At 37.2% G+C, this 18982-nt stretch overlaps 1 protein-coding gene across 1 annotated transcript; it reads left to right on the top strand.

Annotated features, from left to right (window-relative positions):
* The first annotated feature begins 287 nt into the window (after positions 1-287).
* Positions 288-11533, top strand: LOC143031676 (uncharacterized). The gene is made up of 2 exons (XM_076195798.1): positions 288-409; positions 9586-11533. Exon 2 carries the CDS (start codon positions 9687-9689, stop codon positions 10626-10628), a length of 942 nt encoding a protein of 313 aa, XP_076051913.1. The 5' UTR covers positions 288-409; positions 9586-9686; the 3' UTR covers positions 10629-11533.
* Positions 11534-18982: the final 7449 nt, after the last annotated feature.

Below are 18982 nucleotides of genomic sequence, written 5' to 3'. Positions count from 1 at the left end.
ATACCAGTGGCTTCTTCCCCTTTATGAGGGATGTAGCAAAGTCAAAGGCACATACCCACTCACACCCACCACCCTTGCTATCTTATTTTGGCTCGTTGTGGGTAAAAGGTCATCCTTGTCCCTTGCCCGGGTCAAAAGCAGTGCACCAAGACACAGCACAACCACAGCAAGGCCGCCTCACTTAATCGGCGACCCATATTTCGTGTAGATGAAATATTGTTTACTCGGCAAGGAAATTCGGAAAAGTTACCCCTTATTGTATCCAAGTTTTCTCCAATAAGTAAGAATTTTTTCATGCCAGGAGTTAACGCACCTATTACATTTTTGGAAAGAGAATGTCTTTCTGGATTTGCGAGACTCTTTGGTGAAAGTTTGGGACATTATAAAATCCTGAAGTGTAAAGAAAATTGTGAGTACAAGAGAGACAAGTAATAAGCAAGCAAAATTATTTTGTGTAGCTGCTAATGAACTACTAGAATTTGTAGTTTGACAAAAGCTATTATAATATAATAGCTTTTGTCAAAATACAAATTGTTTTGGTCTAGTAACATGAAGCACAACATATAAATTTTATATGTTGTGCTTCATGTTACTAGACCAAAACAATTTAATTAACAGAAAGTTTATTTGTAATGAAAAAGGCTTGTTCAATTTTTACATTTTCTCAACAAAGGCATACAAGTTATTGATCACATCCATAATCCCACTAAATTTTTTGGTTGATCATTTGGATATGGAGGAAGCAGGGGGGATACAAGGGCTAGAATACTTAGAATACAAAGAAAACACTATTTCACAATATTCATAGCTCCCAAAATATTAGGAAATGTATTACAAGCTGCAGAAATAGTGTTGTATCAGGCAACAGGATCTATATGTGTCCTAGTTATGCATAATAAACTTACCATAACCTAACCTAAAATGTTGTTTTAAATTATATTTTATTATGTACTGGTAAGATTGCTAAGGGTGTTGCCAGGAATTCATCCAGGATAAGAACAAATTCTTTGTCAGACAAATTTGATTGCAATTTATTTGAAGTAGCTTTCTACACCATGTGGTGCCCATGGTGCAGCATATTCTTTTTAGAGTTTTGTGGCATTATGTTTATCATGTCCGGTTAGGTTAGATTATAATAGTTTATACTAGCGTTTCTCAACCAGGGTACCCTGGAACCCTAAGGTTCTGCAAAAAGTCCCTAAGGGTTCTGCGGGAACAAGTGAGATAAGCTAACACACTTTTGATTTTTTATTTAATTTCATATACATAATATAATTAAACATGCATGACATATTCTTGGTTATTGTAATAATGTAATATAGACACCCTGTCTAACTTATTATTACAATGAAAATGAAATGAGAAAGATATGTTATATGTTTTTTCTTTCACAAGGGTTCCTTAAGACATGCAATTTATTTTAAAGTTTATGCAAGGGTAAAAAGGTTGAGAAATGCTGGTTTATACCAAGTATCAGCAAGAATCTCCAAAATATTGCACATTTTAAGAATGTCAATACTTATCCATCAAAATTATTAGACCATGATCTTGCCCAAAGAAGAAAGCATGTAAAGCAGAGTTGATGCCATTCAGTGTACCATGGTACTCCATAGAGTGATGGTGCATGCTAACCTTTCATCACCCCCTCTCCACAAATTGGCTCTGCTATTCAGGATTGTGCCTCCTAGGATTTACAGTGGCATGCAGATTGGTTGGGAAGAACAGGAGATAAAGGCACATCTTTTAGTGTTACATGAGGCAAAAGTTGGGTAGAGGGAAATAAGTAAGCATATGGGTTGGAGTAAGCAGCTATTTCTGCTAGGATCGAAAAGGCCCATTTGCTACCACCTGGTCAAGTTCCATTTCATGTCAACATTTCAGGATGTCCCTAGAAGACCACCCCTGCAACAGATAAGCTAAAGATGTGAGGTAATAAGAAATCCACAAATCACAGTCAGGAAATTAAAGGAAACTCACACAGACCTGCCAGACATGCCAGGAAAATTTACTGTATGGATATTGCTGGAATATTGTCAGAAGCACCTCATGCTGCTATTTTGCTCTCCCATCAAAAAACCACTCCTAACAAAGATGAGAATGATGTGACACCATCCCACTGAGATGGCAGAGTGTAATGATAATGCCAAAATGTACAATATAGTGATCACAGCATTGATAGCTGAGAGACAGCTGCTAAGGGACAAGGGAAGCTATGGTCTTGTAACTTTCTGTGCTTACTGTACATGACAGTGACAGGTACACACTTCTATAGAAGAACCCTCAACCTTTTCAACACATCTCATTATGTCACATAACTGCAAACAACTGAAAAAATCATCAGTATATTAACCATCTACAACTTTACACCTATGCCACACAAAAGTATACAAACAAAAGTACATTCATTCAGATCACAAAACAAGCACTCCATGAAACACCTCCAAACATTAGCCCCACAGAAAAAATCTCTCTTAAGAGAAGCAAGAATCATCTACATGACTGCATTCAGATTAGCATCCATAACTAAACAAAACTAGCATAGAATATGCCTGGCCAAAGAAACAAACTTCTCCAGATGCAACCATCATACAGAGTGTGCACAATGTCTAATATGATAATGACTCATCCAAGTCATAACAACAGAGTATTTCTTCCTTGAGCGACTTACAGGCTAATCTTGAAGCTGTTGCTTGATAAATAGGAGCTGAACCCCCTACAGAAGAGACCTGGGGTAAAGGTATGAATTAAATATTCCTCCTATGCATTACTCAATGCCTTAGCTGTATGACTCTCAATAGAGATTGGTACCACCTGAGTGAGAGCCAGTGATAGTAGTATTTTGTGGCTGGTTTTGTTGCTCTTGGGCGTGGGGGGGGTCCCACGATGAAGACATTGCCACACCAGTTTTTCATGGCATCATTTCAGATAAGCCCCCACTCAGAACACTTCTCATAACACTAGACATCATTAAAGCTTTCAAAACCATCCCCTATCACAATCTCACGGACAAAATATATAACACATACATGCACACTAATACCAAAAGATGGCTGGTCTATCTGGGAGATAGAAATGCCTATGTGTCATATAATGGCCAAACATCACACATCAGAAACTTTAGGAATAGAGAACAACAGGGCCCAGTTCTATCACCCACATTCTTTAATCTATACATGCACAATATATCCACATCCAACACTTCAGAAATACAAATCTCTTCTTATGCAGATGACATAACAACTACATGCACACACTGTAACACAGATAAAGCTGCAGAAATACTACAACCATACCTCGATACACTCAGTATCTGGTTCACCACAAATAGACTCAAAATAGCCCCAACCAAATCTACAGCCACACTTCTCATATGTTCAATGATGAATTACATAAGCCATGCATTGGCCCGTAATTTCACTAAGGTGCACTACAACATCCTCCAGACCATATAAAACAAAGTACTAAAGACAATTACAGGCTGCACAAATACGATACCTACAGACCATTTACAACATGAAACGAAAGTCCTCAAGTCAAGGATCACCTTGACATGAAAGGTACACTAACACTTGTTGCAGCCTCCAGAAACACAGCACACCCACTACACTAACAGAACACCCACACATGCCAAGAAACATTAGAAAAGCACCCATATATCTATATCACACATAAATACTCTCCTCTTCCTCCACAACCACCAGACACCAGCCTTCAGAAGTATATCCATAATCATATCACTCACTGCTCCATCAACAAACTGAAAAACAATACATTACTGGATGCCAGACACCCTGATATCTGTCCCTCTGAATCCTGTCTCCCCCAAAAAGGATACAGTCCACCTGCCCAGACTGTGATGCGGTCATAATTCAGCCCATCTAAGCTAACAGAAGATACTGGATGACCACATAGCAGACTACAGTCCAGGATGTAACCCTTCACCCCATATTATATAACACATAATGGAAGATGGCACTGAACACAATCATGCATGCTAACAACAGAATATACACTCTATAAAGGATTTGTGGGAAAACCCAGTTCCAGCCACAGCGTTCCTCAGGGAAACATGATTACTTGGCCAAACAGTCTAGGGAATGACAAAAACAACAACAGCAACCACCCACATTTACCTTCAATTTTCTCCTGCCACATACCTTCCCAAACTCTGTCACTAATCCTTCCTCTGACTTTGCTACAATTGCAAACAACAACTGGGACACATCCCACTTTTGTCCACTATCCCTGACCATTTCCAATCACCTGCCCATCACTCACACATTAACCTCCAATACCACCCCATCTATGTATGCATTGAACAGCCATGGCGACATGACACAACTCTGATGGACCCCCAACTTTATTTTCTATCACTTGCTCTCTCAATTTCTAATATTAATACAAACTATATATATATATATATATATATATATATATATATACATATATATATATATATATATATATATATATATATATATATATATATATATATATATATGATGGACCCCCAACTTTATTTTCTATCACTTGCTCTCTCAATTTATAATATTAATACAAACTATATATATATATATATATATATATATATATATATATATATATATATACATATATATATATATATATATATATATATATATATATATATATATATATATATATATATATATATATTTTAATTGATGGCTTTCTCCAGATCCCATATACATCTGCAATACCTACCACAATACCTTGCTTTCTACCCTATCATAAGTCTTCTCCGAATCTATAAAGGAAAAAAAAAAAAAAATTGCCAAAAGATTTCCACAAATGTGCCACAAAATTCTGACCTATGTATGCATCCTCTACCTTTCCTAAAGCCACACTACTTCTTACTAATTATTCCATCTGTTTCTCTCCTAACTCCTATAATTAAAACATTCTTATATGCCTTTCCAACTACACTCAAACTGACTCCTCTAAAACTACTATAATCACATTTATTCCCTATTCCTTTGTAAAGCAGAATTATACAGGCACTCCTCCAGTCCTCTGACACTCTCCTCTCTGTAGACAACCTAGCTAGCCAGTCCACTATAACTGTACCTCCCTTTTTCAAACATTCTGTATAACATCCATCCAGCCCAGGTGCCTTACCAGCTCTCATAATTTTCAAAGCTCCTTGTACTTCATCTTTTCTTACATATCTTACATCTTCTTCTCCCATCATTGTCATTTTCTTAAGTGCCTCCCACTGTCAAACCCAATCCCTTCCTATCCTCCTCCACATTTAAAAACTCTCTAAAATACTTTAACCATCTTCCCCTTACTGCCTTTACTTCCACTAACATCTATCCATCTGTACAAGTTTTATCTTTCTGCCTGACTCCCCTACCCTCACTCTCTTAACTTCCTTCCAAAGCACCCTGTTATTCTTTTCAAAATTTCTTGTCATATTCTTAACCCATATTACATCTGTTCTCCTCTTTGCCTCCTTTATCTTACATTTTACTTCTCTTTACCTTGTATTTCTTATATGCTTGCCCAGTCCTCCTTTGCAACAATCCCTAAATGCTTGCTTGTATTATATTACCAGCTTCACTTCATCTTCCCATCCATCACTACCCTTCCTTCTATTCCCTTCCATCCTCCTCATTCCACATACCATCTTTGTACACCTTGTTACTTCCTCCTTGAAACAAACTCATTCCTCTTCTACTCCTACCTCTGCTCTATCCTTCACCTTTCATTTACACTTCCTTCACACTTCTCTCAAGTTCTGGTATTCCTTCTCCTTTTCCTTCTATTTTAAATTATTTACTATTACACCTCTTTACTTTCTTGCACTTTCCCTCTTTTTCCACCTATGCTCCACACTCAGCTTCTTTTCTACCAAAAAATAATCTGACATTCCCCCACTCTCTCCCCTAAAAACATGGACATCCAGAATTTTTTCTATCCTTCCTTTGGATACCACTACATATTCCAATAATGCCAGATCAACAACGCACTCAGGGGCCATGCATTTATGGGAGTACAGAAGACTCCATTTAGCCTGGGAGTGACAAAGAACACACATAGGCTCAGACCCAGGCCTTGGAGAGAGAGAGAGAGAGCCATGTCTACTGGCTATCAATTATAATCTCTTCCTTTTTGAGTGTATCTATGCATCCCCTTATATTACCTTCAATGATAACATCAATAACTATGCACTTCTGCAACATGCCAGGTATTCCTTATGTAATTACTGGGACATTTGAAACTTCCTACTCAGATATGAACTTCACACTCCCCTGCTCTCACACCATCATGTAATTAATGTTACATAATCTTAGATAATACAAACAAATGCAATACAATTTAATGCAACATATAATACAATACAATGCAAATGATTATGCACATATACAAAATAAGCAAGATTACAATACTCCCACAAGAATGTGACAGTGGCAGACATGAAATATATATATGCAAGTGTGTGATAATGAAAATGATAGGTCCACAGTTGTATGAGAGACCTAAACTCCAGTCCCCTATCTTGTTATAACATACAAGCACTACCAACTGAATATGAAAAAGTAGCTTACTACTCAAATATATAGTACAACAGTGTACCATCTATACAACACATCACTCACATTAAAGATTCACATATAGATCACTAAACAAGCTCACCAAGATTGACCACCTAACACAGTATTTCAGCAAAATACTCCAAACATCAGCCTTATAGGAAACTCCCTCTCAAGAGAAGTAAGAACACCATTGGCACACTTGCATTCTAGACACCATTGAGCTCTAAGACATTAGCCACACAGAAAAAGCCTGGCCACAAAATCAAACTGTCCTTGATACTACCAGCACACTGAAAACAGTGAGCATCTTGTTCCATATTGTCTCACATGAAGAGTCCCTAGACAATAACATAATATTTCTTCACTGAATGACAGTGGGCCTGCCTGGTGGCAATGGTTGGTTATCTGGGAGTGGTAGGTCTCCTGCAAGGGAGACTTGGGTCAACTGATTTGTTGATTGATGACAGAAATGACTCAAATCAACTTTGCCATAATCAATGATCTTTAAATTCAGGTCCTATGAGTCCAACAGTGGAATGTTTTGGAATCATATGAAGATGTAGTCACTGTGACCAGTTGGTCCATTCCCTGGTTCTGAAGGAAGTCAGTTTTTCCTGTTTATTAGATGCCCCCAGTCATTTCCACTCATTTCATTTGCACATTTTTGTAGCAAATCCGTTTTCCTATCCCATTGAAAGTGAAAATGATTAAAGAATTAATTATTTTTTCTCTGTCTTAGGTGTTACAGCTTGGAACTTGATCATATGAGGGAGTTAGAAGAAACTGAGTGCAGTATTTTGGTGTGATTATGACAAGATGTCAGACATGGTCAGAGATATACTCATGAACATATGTAATAGCTTGAAAAAAAATTTGAGTAATTTGTTGTGGTGGGTGTCTATTTTTCTAGTTGTATTTACCTAATTGTATTTTATGGGACAAGAGCTATGCTTGTAGTGACCAACTTTTTAATTTCTCCACATCCAGTTTGTTCTTTAAATCTTGTATAGTTTTGGCACTCACTTTTTCCCTGTTTAGTTTGTTCCAGACATCAATCACTCTGTGTGGGAAGCTATTCTTTTTCAAATCTCTTCTGTAACTGTTCATCATTAGCTTCATCACGTGTCCTCTTGTTTCTCCTCTGTCCCATTTTAATTAGTCATCTCTATCAAGAACTTCCATCCCTGTCATAATTCTGTAGGTAGTCAGTAAATTGCCTCTTTCTCTTCTCTGTTCCAGTGTTGATAGATGTAATTTATCCAATCTTTGTTCATATGTCAAAATTGAGAATGTAGGTGCCGTTTTTGTTGCTGCTCCTTGAATTCTTTCTAATTTTTTTTTTTTTTTTTTTTTTTTAATACTAGGTGCCCATAGGGTTGCAGCATACTCCAATTTAGGTCTTATCAGTGTAATTAATATTTTCTTTACCATTTCTTCATTCATGTAGTTGAAGGCCACTTTCATTGATCTCAATAAATTAAAAGTCTCTCCAACTAGTTTGTTGACATGTTTATCAGGTGTCAAGTCACTTGCGATAATTACTCCAAGGTCCCTTTCTGAGTCGACTTTTTTGACTTCCTTGGTACCAATTTTATATTGACCCGATATTCTATTTTTGCTTTTTCCAAATTCCATTATACTGTATTTCTTAATGTTAAAGTTCACTTCACGCTTCTGACTCCATTTCGATATTTTGTCTAGGTCTTCTTGTAGCAATCTGCAGTCTTCTACTGTGCTTATTCTCTTAAGTAGTTTGGCATCATCAGCAAAGAAGTTCATATAACATTTCACTACTTCATACATATCATTTATATATATGGCAAACATTAAAGGAGCCAATACAGAGCCCTTTGGGGCGCTACTTATCATATCTTCCCAGTTCGAGTTCTTGTCTGTAAGTACCACTCTCATTTTTCTCCCACTCAAGAAATCTTTCATCCATTCCAGTAGCTTACCTTGTACTCTTCCTATTATTTCAATTTTTCTTATTAGCTTTTTATGTGGTACTTTGTCAAAAGCCTTCTGCAAGTACAAGAAGGCACAATCTGCCCAGCCATCTCTTTCTTGTATTATTTCTATTAATCTTGAATAAAAACATATTAAGTGTGAATATACCAAAGTGTTACATAGCTATTGGATGATTTTCAGCTATTCTCTAACATTTCAGTGCAGTATATTGCATATTAGATGTATGTAAGAAGTGTTTTATACAAGTACAAAATGACCTGTATTTACCTACTTGTACCTAGTTGTATTATACGGGAAGAGAGCTATGCTCATAGTGACCTATCTTTATATCTTTCAGCATCTAGTTTGCTCTTAAGTACTTGTATAACTTTTGCACACACTGTTGCCTCATCTAATTTGTTCCAAATATCTACCACCCTGTGTGGGAAACTTTTCTTTTTCATTAAGCTCTCTATTAGTTTTGGCATTTTATTTTTTGAGTTGGTTTACCTCTCTGTACATTGCCCTGTATTCAGCTTTCAGATCAATTAGTTCCTTTGTCAATTCTGCAATCTCCTGATTTCTAAGGACATTTCTATACCTAGATTCTCTTTCCAATCTTGTCACTTTTTTTTATAAGCTCAGAAAATACATTATTATCAAACCTGAGTTGATATTGGGATTTCAATCACACAAGATTTCTTAGGTATGACCCCCAATGGTAATTCCACTCTGCTTACATCCAATTTTGTCTTCGTTGGTTAATTTTTTCTGTCTTTCTCCATCATTTTCTGTTTTGATTTTGTGTATTTAACATTAATGTTAAATTTATTCTATTTTATCATTTTGGTCACTCAACAAACACAGCTGTCTTCCCCAAATGTAAATACAAGCTAGGTGTTTCCTTCAAATTAATTGAAAAAGGGCTTTACATCAGAGCTCATTTCTAGCTGTCCATTCTTGCCTGTGGTTCATGTGTGTGTGTGTGTGTATAAAATGACTTGTGTATATGTTTTCACACCTATTATGACATGTTCTCATAAAGTTAAAATTAATCATATACATATATTTTTTCCAGAAAGAACTGTCAATAAATCTTTTACAGAACTATCTGTGAATTATATACATAAAATAGTGAAGAGTATCTAGTTTGGTGTGAGTAATACATCATTGTATACAATGACTAATGTAGAAGAAATAATTTCCAGTGTAAGCCATGAGCTGCAACTTTCTCACAAGTCACCTTATTATAGGATGACCCACAAGAGAGAGAAGCCTTTCCAGTGTGACCAGTGTAATGCAACTTTCTCAAAAAAGTATAGTCTCAAACGTCACATAATGACCCACACTGGAGAGAAGCCTTACCATTGTGGCCTGTGTAGTGCAGCTTTCTCACAAAGTGGTACCCTCAAAAATCATGTGATGACCCACACTGGAGAAAAGCCATACCATTGTGACATGTGTGGTGCAGCTTTCTCAGAGAGAGGTAGTCTCAAATATCACTTGAATTCCCACACAGGAGAGAAACCTTTTCAATGTGACCTGTGTATTGCAGCTTTTGCACAAAAGAGTGATCTCAAACGTCACATGTTTACCCATACAGGAGAGAAGCCTTTCCAATGTGAACTCTGTGTTGCAGCTTTTTCACAAAAGGGTCATCTCAAAAAACATATAATGACCCACACAGGAGAAAAGCCTTACCACTGTGATCTGTGCAAAACATCTTTCCCACGGAAGAGTCTTCTCACATGTCACATGGCTACCCACACTGGAGCGAAGCCTTTCCAGTGTGACATGTGTGGCACAGCTTTCTCAGAAAAGGGTAGTCTAAAAAATCATGTGTTGACCCACACTGGAGAGAAGCCTTTCCAGTGTGACCTGTGTGATGCAGCTTTCTCAAAAAAGGGTATTCTCAAAATCCATCAGAGGACTCACACAGGAGAGAAGCCTTACCATTGTGATCTTTGTGATACTGCTTTCTCACACAAAAGCACTCTGACACGCCATGTGTTGATCCACACTGGAGAGAAGCCTTTTCATTGTGACCTGTGTGATGCAGTTTTCTCACAAAAGGGTCATCTGAAGAGACATCTAAAAACCCATTCAGTTGAGCAGTCTTAATCTGTTCAGTACAGCTTTATTACAAAAGCATAATCTCCGACATCACATGGTTACTCAAACTTAAGAAGATTTTCTCCATGGTGACCTTTGCAAACTGTTTACTCAAGAAGCCTCTCTACTATGACCTGCACAATGTAACTTTTGTAGGTAAGGTTACTCTAAACTATCAAGTATTGACCCACAGTTGAAAGAGCTCTTGCCAATGGGGCCTCTGTTATGAAGATTTTCCAAGAAATGGTGGTATCAAAAGGCATGTGATGACCTACAGTAGATGAAAGTCTTTACATTATGACCTGTGTGATGAAATTACATGTTAATAAAAAATGAAACTATATTTCTGCATTAGAAATTATACAGTTAATGTGTTGTAGCCCCAACAAGTATTGTGGTTCCTTATCTACTTATGAATTATATGAAAATAAGATGAGATGCTTACACCAAGAGGAACATAGCTGCAACAAAAGATGTCACCATTGCCCTGTTTGCTCAGTATGTTGGGACAAAGAGCAGCAGACATGTATTCATTGGGTTAAAACTCAGAGACACAGTATTTGAGGTGAAGATCAATGTGACATATCATTTAGAAAAAGTTTTTTTCTTTGCTGTTTTTATACTTACTACCGATTCTTTTTTTGAACAAGAGTGTCATGTGTGAAATAGGAAATGTTTCATAGTTTATATAAAAGATACTGTGGTAAAGTTGCTGATAGACAGTTGAAGTAGTTTTGTTGGACGATTTACAGGAATGGGTCACAAAATATAACTTTATTTGGTTGCTTTGTATATAATCTTAAAGATTCTATTTTACTTTGAAATGAGACTTCATTATTGTCAAAACTTATTTCAAATTCATGGTTATGGTCAGTATTTTCTTGTGTCAGTCATGAATAAAAGATAGAATCCTCTTCACGTGAGTTCCAAAACCCATCCATCCCATTCCATTTTGTTTGATACAGTGGTTGTTTCATTCACTGTGGTATAGAATGAATAAAAGCAAGATAACAAAGAAAGCTTGTGAACTTGGACCCTGATTGTGATTGAGAGAAACAATTGTAGACAACAAGGCAAAAAGACTATATATAACATGTAGACATATAACATGTAGATTGAGACAGCTGTGGGTGCTGTGGGTTAAGGGTGAAGATGGCTGTGCATGCTGTAGGATATTGGTGGAGATGACTAGATGAAGTGGGATAGAATTGTTATGACTTGCACAATGATGTTATGAGATGACACATTTAGGTATGACATAAGAGTAACTCAAGACTTTAAAGCTGATCATTTTCTCATGTCTAGAAGATGACATGCATAGGTGTACTATAGCAGTAAACTTACATAAGCATGGGGAGCATCATGCATGCTCATTTATTGATTAGGTCAAATGATAATTTGAATGAAGGTCAAAGGGGTCTTCCCAATTTTTATGTGGTAGAGTAATTGTAAATTATGTTGAAATATAGTCGGGTTATTAGTACTCATTGTTTGTGATTACTAGATTATGTAAAACAAATGCCATGTTTTTACCTTAAGTAACAAATCTGGTTTGTTTATTTCCATGCATTAATTTAATAGTGGATTTATACAAAATATTAGTACTCATTGTTTGTGATTACTAGATTATGTAAAACAAATGCCATGTTTTTACCTTAAGTAACAAATCTGGTTTGTTTATTTCCATGCATTAATTTAATAGTGGATTTATACAAAATAGCTTATTTTGTTTATATTCGAGGTTTACTACTGTAGGTGTACTTGTACTAATATTGGGGGCTATAGTTTGAGATTGAGTGCATATAAATCAGTCAGTCTGTTACCCATAGTGTTTCTTACAGGAGACCTGTGCCTCCTAGGTAACTGGCAATGGCCTCTGAGTAGGTTCACAAGTCACTCAGGAAAGATGTGTTGTTGTCTAGTGATTGTTAGTGTGGCACATGGTAATATGAATTGCTTTATGTCATCTGTGTGCTGACCACATCTGTGCTGGTATTGTTGAAATGTTGGATGGTGTCCTGAAGACAAGCATATTAGTGTGGTTTTTACTAGATGTGGGAGCGTTTTTTCTTTTGGACTTATGTCCGGGAGTTATTGGTGGAGTATTAGGTTTAGTGGTCTATCTTGAAGGGATTGTTTAGTGTGTGGTGTGTGATGTTGAGGATTCAGGCATAGAACTGAGTTTCTATAATTCTTATATGGTGCTCTGTTTGGAGTATTTTGGTTTTTATATGTATGTATCCAATTGGGGGTGGATTTGGTGCAATCTATTGTTAATCTCTGTTTCATTCTTTAATATTTGTAAGTTTGTGTTTGTCATGCTGATTGTTGGGAGCTATGCTGTGGAGCACAGTCAAGGGTAGTTCTTATGAATTACTTGAGAGTTATTATTTTGGTCTGGTGTCTTTTTCTGTCAGATCCTTGATGTATGGGCTGAAAGTCATATGATTACACTGGTCAACAAAATTGATTAAAATACTTGTCCCACAAGCAAAAGGGGGTGAACTTCATATATTTTTTTCTGCTGATTTCCAATATGTTTTCAGAATTTTTCTATCAGGCATAGTTTTTCTGTGATAGCACACTAAATTTTAAACAGTTATAACTAATAAATGAGGCTGATATTTCAATGAAACTTCCCAGCACACTAAATTTTAAACAGTTATAACTAATAAATGAGGCTGATATTTCAATGAAACTTCCCTTTAAAATGTAGAAATGTATGGCTTTTAAGTGTATTTTGCTTCTGGGAGGTCCCCTTCTAGTGTCCAACAGTAATCACCCAATATTGAAGAGCTCCACTTCCCTTGATACCAGGTTTCTATGTTCAGAATGTCCTGGTGAAACCTCTCACCATGCTCGACACTGATTGCGTCAAGATTTGCAGGGGAAAAGTGCAAATGAGAGTCTAGGAAGTGGATTTGTAGGCTCATATTGGTTCCCAAGGCCTTGTAGGATGTCAGTAACTTTTTTTTTATGATTTCAGAATAGTTATTTGCTTTTTGATTCCTCCCAAAATCTCTGCAGGCTCATATTGCTTCCCAAGGCCTTGTAGGATGTCAGTAACTTTTTTTTTTTTATGATTTCAGAATAGTTATTTGCTTTTTGATTCCCCCCAAAATCTGTGCAGGCTCATATTGCTTCCCAAGGCCTTGTAGGATGTCAGTAACTTTTTTTTATGATTTCAGAATAGTTATTTGCTTTTTGATTCCCCCCAAAATCTGTGCAAACTTTCTTAAATAACAGACAAGCAGCTTTTTCAAGATCATTTAGCTCTTCATCAAAATTCTGGCCTCTCATCAACTTCCTAATCTTTGGTCCAATAAAAGTACCTTCTTTGATTTTTGCACCAATTACTCTAGGAAACTTGTTTCTCAAATATGTGAACCCCTTGCCAGTTCTATCCATACCTTTAACAATTTTTTTTTATCAACTCTAGACTAATATGCAAAGGAGGCAGATAAATTTTCTCTGAATCAACAAGAGGAGGATTGACAACATTCTTCTCCTGGATCAGAGATCGTTTTGGCCACACATTCTTTTCATAATGATTTTTCTTATCCTGACTGTTCCACTAAACAGAAAAACAACAAAACTTTGTGTAAACCATCTGCATTGCAAGTAAAAGTGCCACAACTTTTAAGTCACCACATATATTCCATTTATGTTCTTCATACTCAATTTTTTGCAATAGAAGCTTCATACTCTCAAATGTTTCCTTCAGGTTAGCTGCATGGGCCAGAGGAACAAAAGGAAACTTATTTCCATTGTGGAGCAAAACAGTTTTCAGGCTCATTTTTGAAGAGTCAATAAACAAGTGTTACTCATTCCTGTCATATTTGTGGTTAAATTCCTCCATAGCAGAATATACATCATTGCAAAATACCACACCATCCTCAAGTGAAAAAAACTGTTCAAAATTACAATGTTGCTTATGATAAAAACTAAGCTTGGATTCTTTTTGGAGAAGATTCCAGCCTTTTAACCTGGAAGCAAGAAGTTCAGATTGCTTTTTTTTTTAATTTTAAATCCCGCACAGGATCATTCATATCTCCCAGACTCAATAAATGTAGTTCACTTGAAGAACAGATTGGCTGAATGTCCATGTCTTCTGTTTCTTTTTCCATAACCTCACTTGACTCATCATCACTTAGTTCCATTTGTTTTGGAGGGTCAGGTACAGGAAAGTCTTGACTGTGAGGTACTGGTCTCATAGCAGATGATAAATTAGGATATTTTACAATATGCTTGGATGTTGATATTATACCTTTTATATTTGTAATGCAGAAGTAGCAATCTGAAGTATGATCTTTTGGTTCTCTTCAAATCATAGGAATGGCAAAAGACATAGCATGAACCTTTTGTCCATGCAGTGAGAAGCCTGACACAGGTGACAGGTTACACAACACACATAAGGGGCCTAGCTTTTATCTTGGTCCCCTCACTTTGCAGCCAAAATAGTGTTCATAACACTAATCAATGGTGTGAAACACCGTCTTTGTGACTTAAATGACAACACACTGTAAATAAAGCAAAAATAGTCTTGGCACTGTGAAGGTAAATGGCGGGTGTGGTACTGCACAGTATCACAAACTTATTACCACACAAATGCACACTACACAACCTCACACCAACACTGCAAACACAGTACTGCCAAATGTAAAATAACCCCATGCAATGTTGCAAAACTCAGTGTTGCCAACCGCTTGATTGAAATTCAACCCATTAAACTCCGATGACAAGATTCCTTGTCATTTGGTCAAATAAAACAAAAAATCATAAAACACCAAAATGTTTGATCAAACACCAGAAAAATATGACGTCGGTCCTCGCTTCGCTCGCGAGCGAAGCGAGGACTGACGTCATATTTTTCTGGTGTTTGATCAAACATTTTGGTGTTTTATGATTTTTTGTTTTATTTGACCAAATGACAAGGAATCTTGTCATCGGAGTTTAATGGGTTAACACACATAACGTAATGTACCATCGAACACAAAAACTGTGGGTGACGGACATTATTTTGGCTTCTGCATGCAAAAAACTTATAAGAAAACTATTGTTTTCCTTGGGAATTTTTTGTTGTTGACCAGTGTTATTAGAGATGAGGCCTGCACTTTTTAACCACTTGGATGATTTAGCTATTTATTCTTACTATAGTGTGTTTTTTGATTGACAGTTGTCTGGTGTGAACAGTATCACTGTTGATTTCTAGGGTTAGGCCTCCATTCTATTATAATGTAGCTATTCTTGTTTTTGCAATATAATAATGCAGTATATCATAGAATCAGTAGAATGATAGCTGATCTGTAGAAGAATTAAAAAAAAGAAAAAAAAATGGAAAGCAAATATAGTTTGTTTTTCTATATGCCAATATGCAAGTTTTTCAAGCTACATCTATCTTATCACTCACTATTTGATCTGTAGGCACTACATCCAACATGGTAGCTTCCAGGGAAAAAAGTACATGAGGACAGTAGGCAAATTCGTCCCAGAAAGTTGAAAAAGAGCTCAAATGAGCTCACATTTTGAATATGAAGGTATGGCAAAGCACATAATGTTCCTTTGAATAAGTTGTGAAGGACCTATAAATTTATTGTATTGTGTCATTCATAGACTATGTGAATGCTACAAGAAAATGCCCATATTTACAAACTCATAACAATTTATCAGGAAATTTAAAATGTTTACCTACTTATTCTTTATCGTTGTCTCAACAAAGTTTTGATGATTAGATTTGTAAACTAATTTTTTTTTCTATTTTTTTTTTTTTTCTTCAAAATAGTCGGAACGACGCTTCTGCCGAAAAGAGGACATCGCCGGGTATAGTTGGCCTAATAACATGGTAACGTCTTCTAAGGATAGACGCAGGCCCCTGATTGGCCAAGAAAGTGGTGACGTCACGGAAACGGAGACGACTGATTGGCCAAGAGCAGTGACGTCACAGCAACGGAGACGACTGATCAGCTGAGAGCAAGACGTCCGCAAACCCTCGGGGAAGCCTCTGGAAACGCCCGGGGAGCCCTTTGGATAGTCACTAGGGAACATATGAGAGTCCCTGTGGAGATTCATCGTGGAATCCTCTAGTAACTCCAGAGGAGCCCATTAAAAACCCCCTGGAACTTCAAGGGGAGCACTTGCGGAGCCCCTGTGGAACCCCTTGGAATCCCTCAGGGGAGCCCCTGGTACTAATAAAAGAATTCCTGTAATGGGACCGGAAACCGGAGATCCCTCTAGGGGACACATCCCCTCCGGCCCGGTTGCGTGATTCGTCCCGGTGTGTCTCTGCAAGGTTGTTGAACACCATGGCCGGTACCACGCAAGACAAAGGTAGGGAACGCCATTTTTGGAGTTGGATAACCAAAGGAAATATTCATTAACTTATGTAAGGAAAAATAAGAGTTTAAAACATGAGTTATATAACATTCACAGATAAGAATCACCTGAGAACTACATGTCCTCTTTGTCTCCTTTCGGCAAGAAGAAAGCTAATGAGGCGTCAGAAATCAAGAAGAGTATTTTTTGTTCTTTAGAGAGAGAGAGAGAGAGAGAGAAACGCCTACAGGAGGATTAGAACAATCCGCTTCAACAGCTGAGTCTTGAGGATCTTATAGATTACGATGGAGATATAGACCCTGAAAAAGAGAAGCGATTTGTGTCTAGCTACTGGGCTGGATACAGATCGTTTATATCCAAAAGTGGGTGGTTTAGCGCTAACGAGGATTTCAGATCCTATTATTTCGTCATGAAATGCAAGCAGCCCGTAGGGCTGGGCGCCGAATGCGCCTGCGTGCGAAGCGAGTTCACCCAAAATGCCGAGCCCCCGCATAGCGGTGTTGGGCGCAGCCCGTTGTTCGTAAAGTTAAATAATTGTGAGACTAATTTTTATCGTAACTATTGATTTCTCATGATGGTTTCGTACAGCAAGAACCTGTCGGGTGTGGGGTGAATATTTGAGATGCTGTAAATCGTGAAGAATCCTCTAATGTTCAATTGAGTGTTGATGTACCTGCAAATGCGCTTTTACAAATTGCAAACTAGTAAACATGGGTAAATTATTGTGGCATGTAACTTGAATGTATTCGTCATTGTCCAATATTGTACCTCCCGAGCTTCCATCTATCTTGATATTTATACTAAAAGAAGAGAAAGTAGACAAAAATCATCCCGAGCTTCCATCTATGTCGATGTTTATACTAAAAGAAGAGAAAGTAGACAAAAATCAAGAAAAAAAGAAGATAAAACAGGATCTGGATATGTAGTTTAGCTTGTTTTAAGGTACACAAGAAGAATAGGACAAGACAAAATAAAACAGTTATTGAAACAAAGACGGTATACAGATACGGTACTGATGACGTCAGTTAACCCATTAAACTCCGATGACAAGATGTCTTGTCATTTGGTCAAATAAAACAAAAAATCATAAAACACCAAAATGTTTGATCAAACACCAGAAAAATATGACGTCAGTCCTCGCTTCGCTGCGAGATAAGAATGTGGCACAGCGCCAGCGCGCTGATGCCACATTCTTATCTAGCTTATTTTTGAACTGACGTAAAAGGATGTTTTAAATATATTATTAGTATATTATTTAAATAAAGTATATTGTATACATTTAAGTAATCGATACAATTATATTTATATTCTAAAACTCAAAATGCATTAGTTAATAGATTAGATTTGTCACTGCTGCATTCAATGAAGCCACGCCCCCAAAGGACTCCTTACGCTGGTTTGACTATAGTCATTAGAGTATTTTAGTTGTGTAATTCTTGTAGTGAAGTGTACACATCTGATTGTTTTATGTCTGAATAAGGATGGCATATGATTTCAGTTGTTTCAGTAAACTATACAAGTTGTGCAATATCCCTAAATTTCCCCTTGTGCAATTTTCATTGGTGGCATTATGAGGTAGTGTGGATAATCAAAAGGCAGTGATGTGGTGTTTGTGTAGTGTATATAGCAGAGCTGGGCGCGTTCCTCGGTGCATTCCGCTTTAGTTTGGCCGCGGTTAGCACTCCCAAACTATCAAAGCTTAAGAGACCGGTTCATACCGAAATAAAAGTCTGGTAGGCCACATACTATACCAAAGAAAAATGTTCGTAGGAGGCCACATCCAAAAGGTAGGCCACATACTATACCGGCACCTATATTGCTTTAATAGTTACGAAGCGCTAAACGCGGCCAAACTAAAACGGAACGCACCGAGGAACGCGCCCAGCTCTGGTATTTAGGGAAGTACGGATATAGGAATCACTTCACTGTATGAGTATACTAAATGTTTGTTCTTCTCGAGTGAGGCTCAAGCGTCCTTTTCGCGCTTACGCGTGAAACTGATCCCTGAACCTACTTTTGACCTTCGCGCG

The sequence above is a fragment of the Oratosquilla oratoria genome, chromosome 12 (genome assembly GCF_046742065.1).
Source record: "Oratosquilla oratoria isolate Oo_2021 chromosome 12, ASM4674206v1, whole genome shotgun sequence".
Taxonomy (NCBI): domain Eukaryota; kingdom Metazoa; phylum Arthropoda; class Malacostraca; order Stomatopoda; family Squillidae; genus Oratosquilla; species Oratosquilla oratoria.
Note: the sequence above shows the minus strand (reverse complement) of the source record. Positions and strands in the feature narration are given on the sequence as shown.

Bases quoted from the DNA above. Each gene is read 5' to 3' on its own strand.
- LOC143031676 (XM_076195798.1), top strand. From the start codon at position 9,687: ATGACTAATGTAGAAGAAATAATTTCCAGTGTAAGCCATGAGCTGCAA.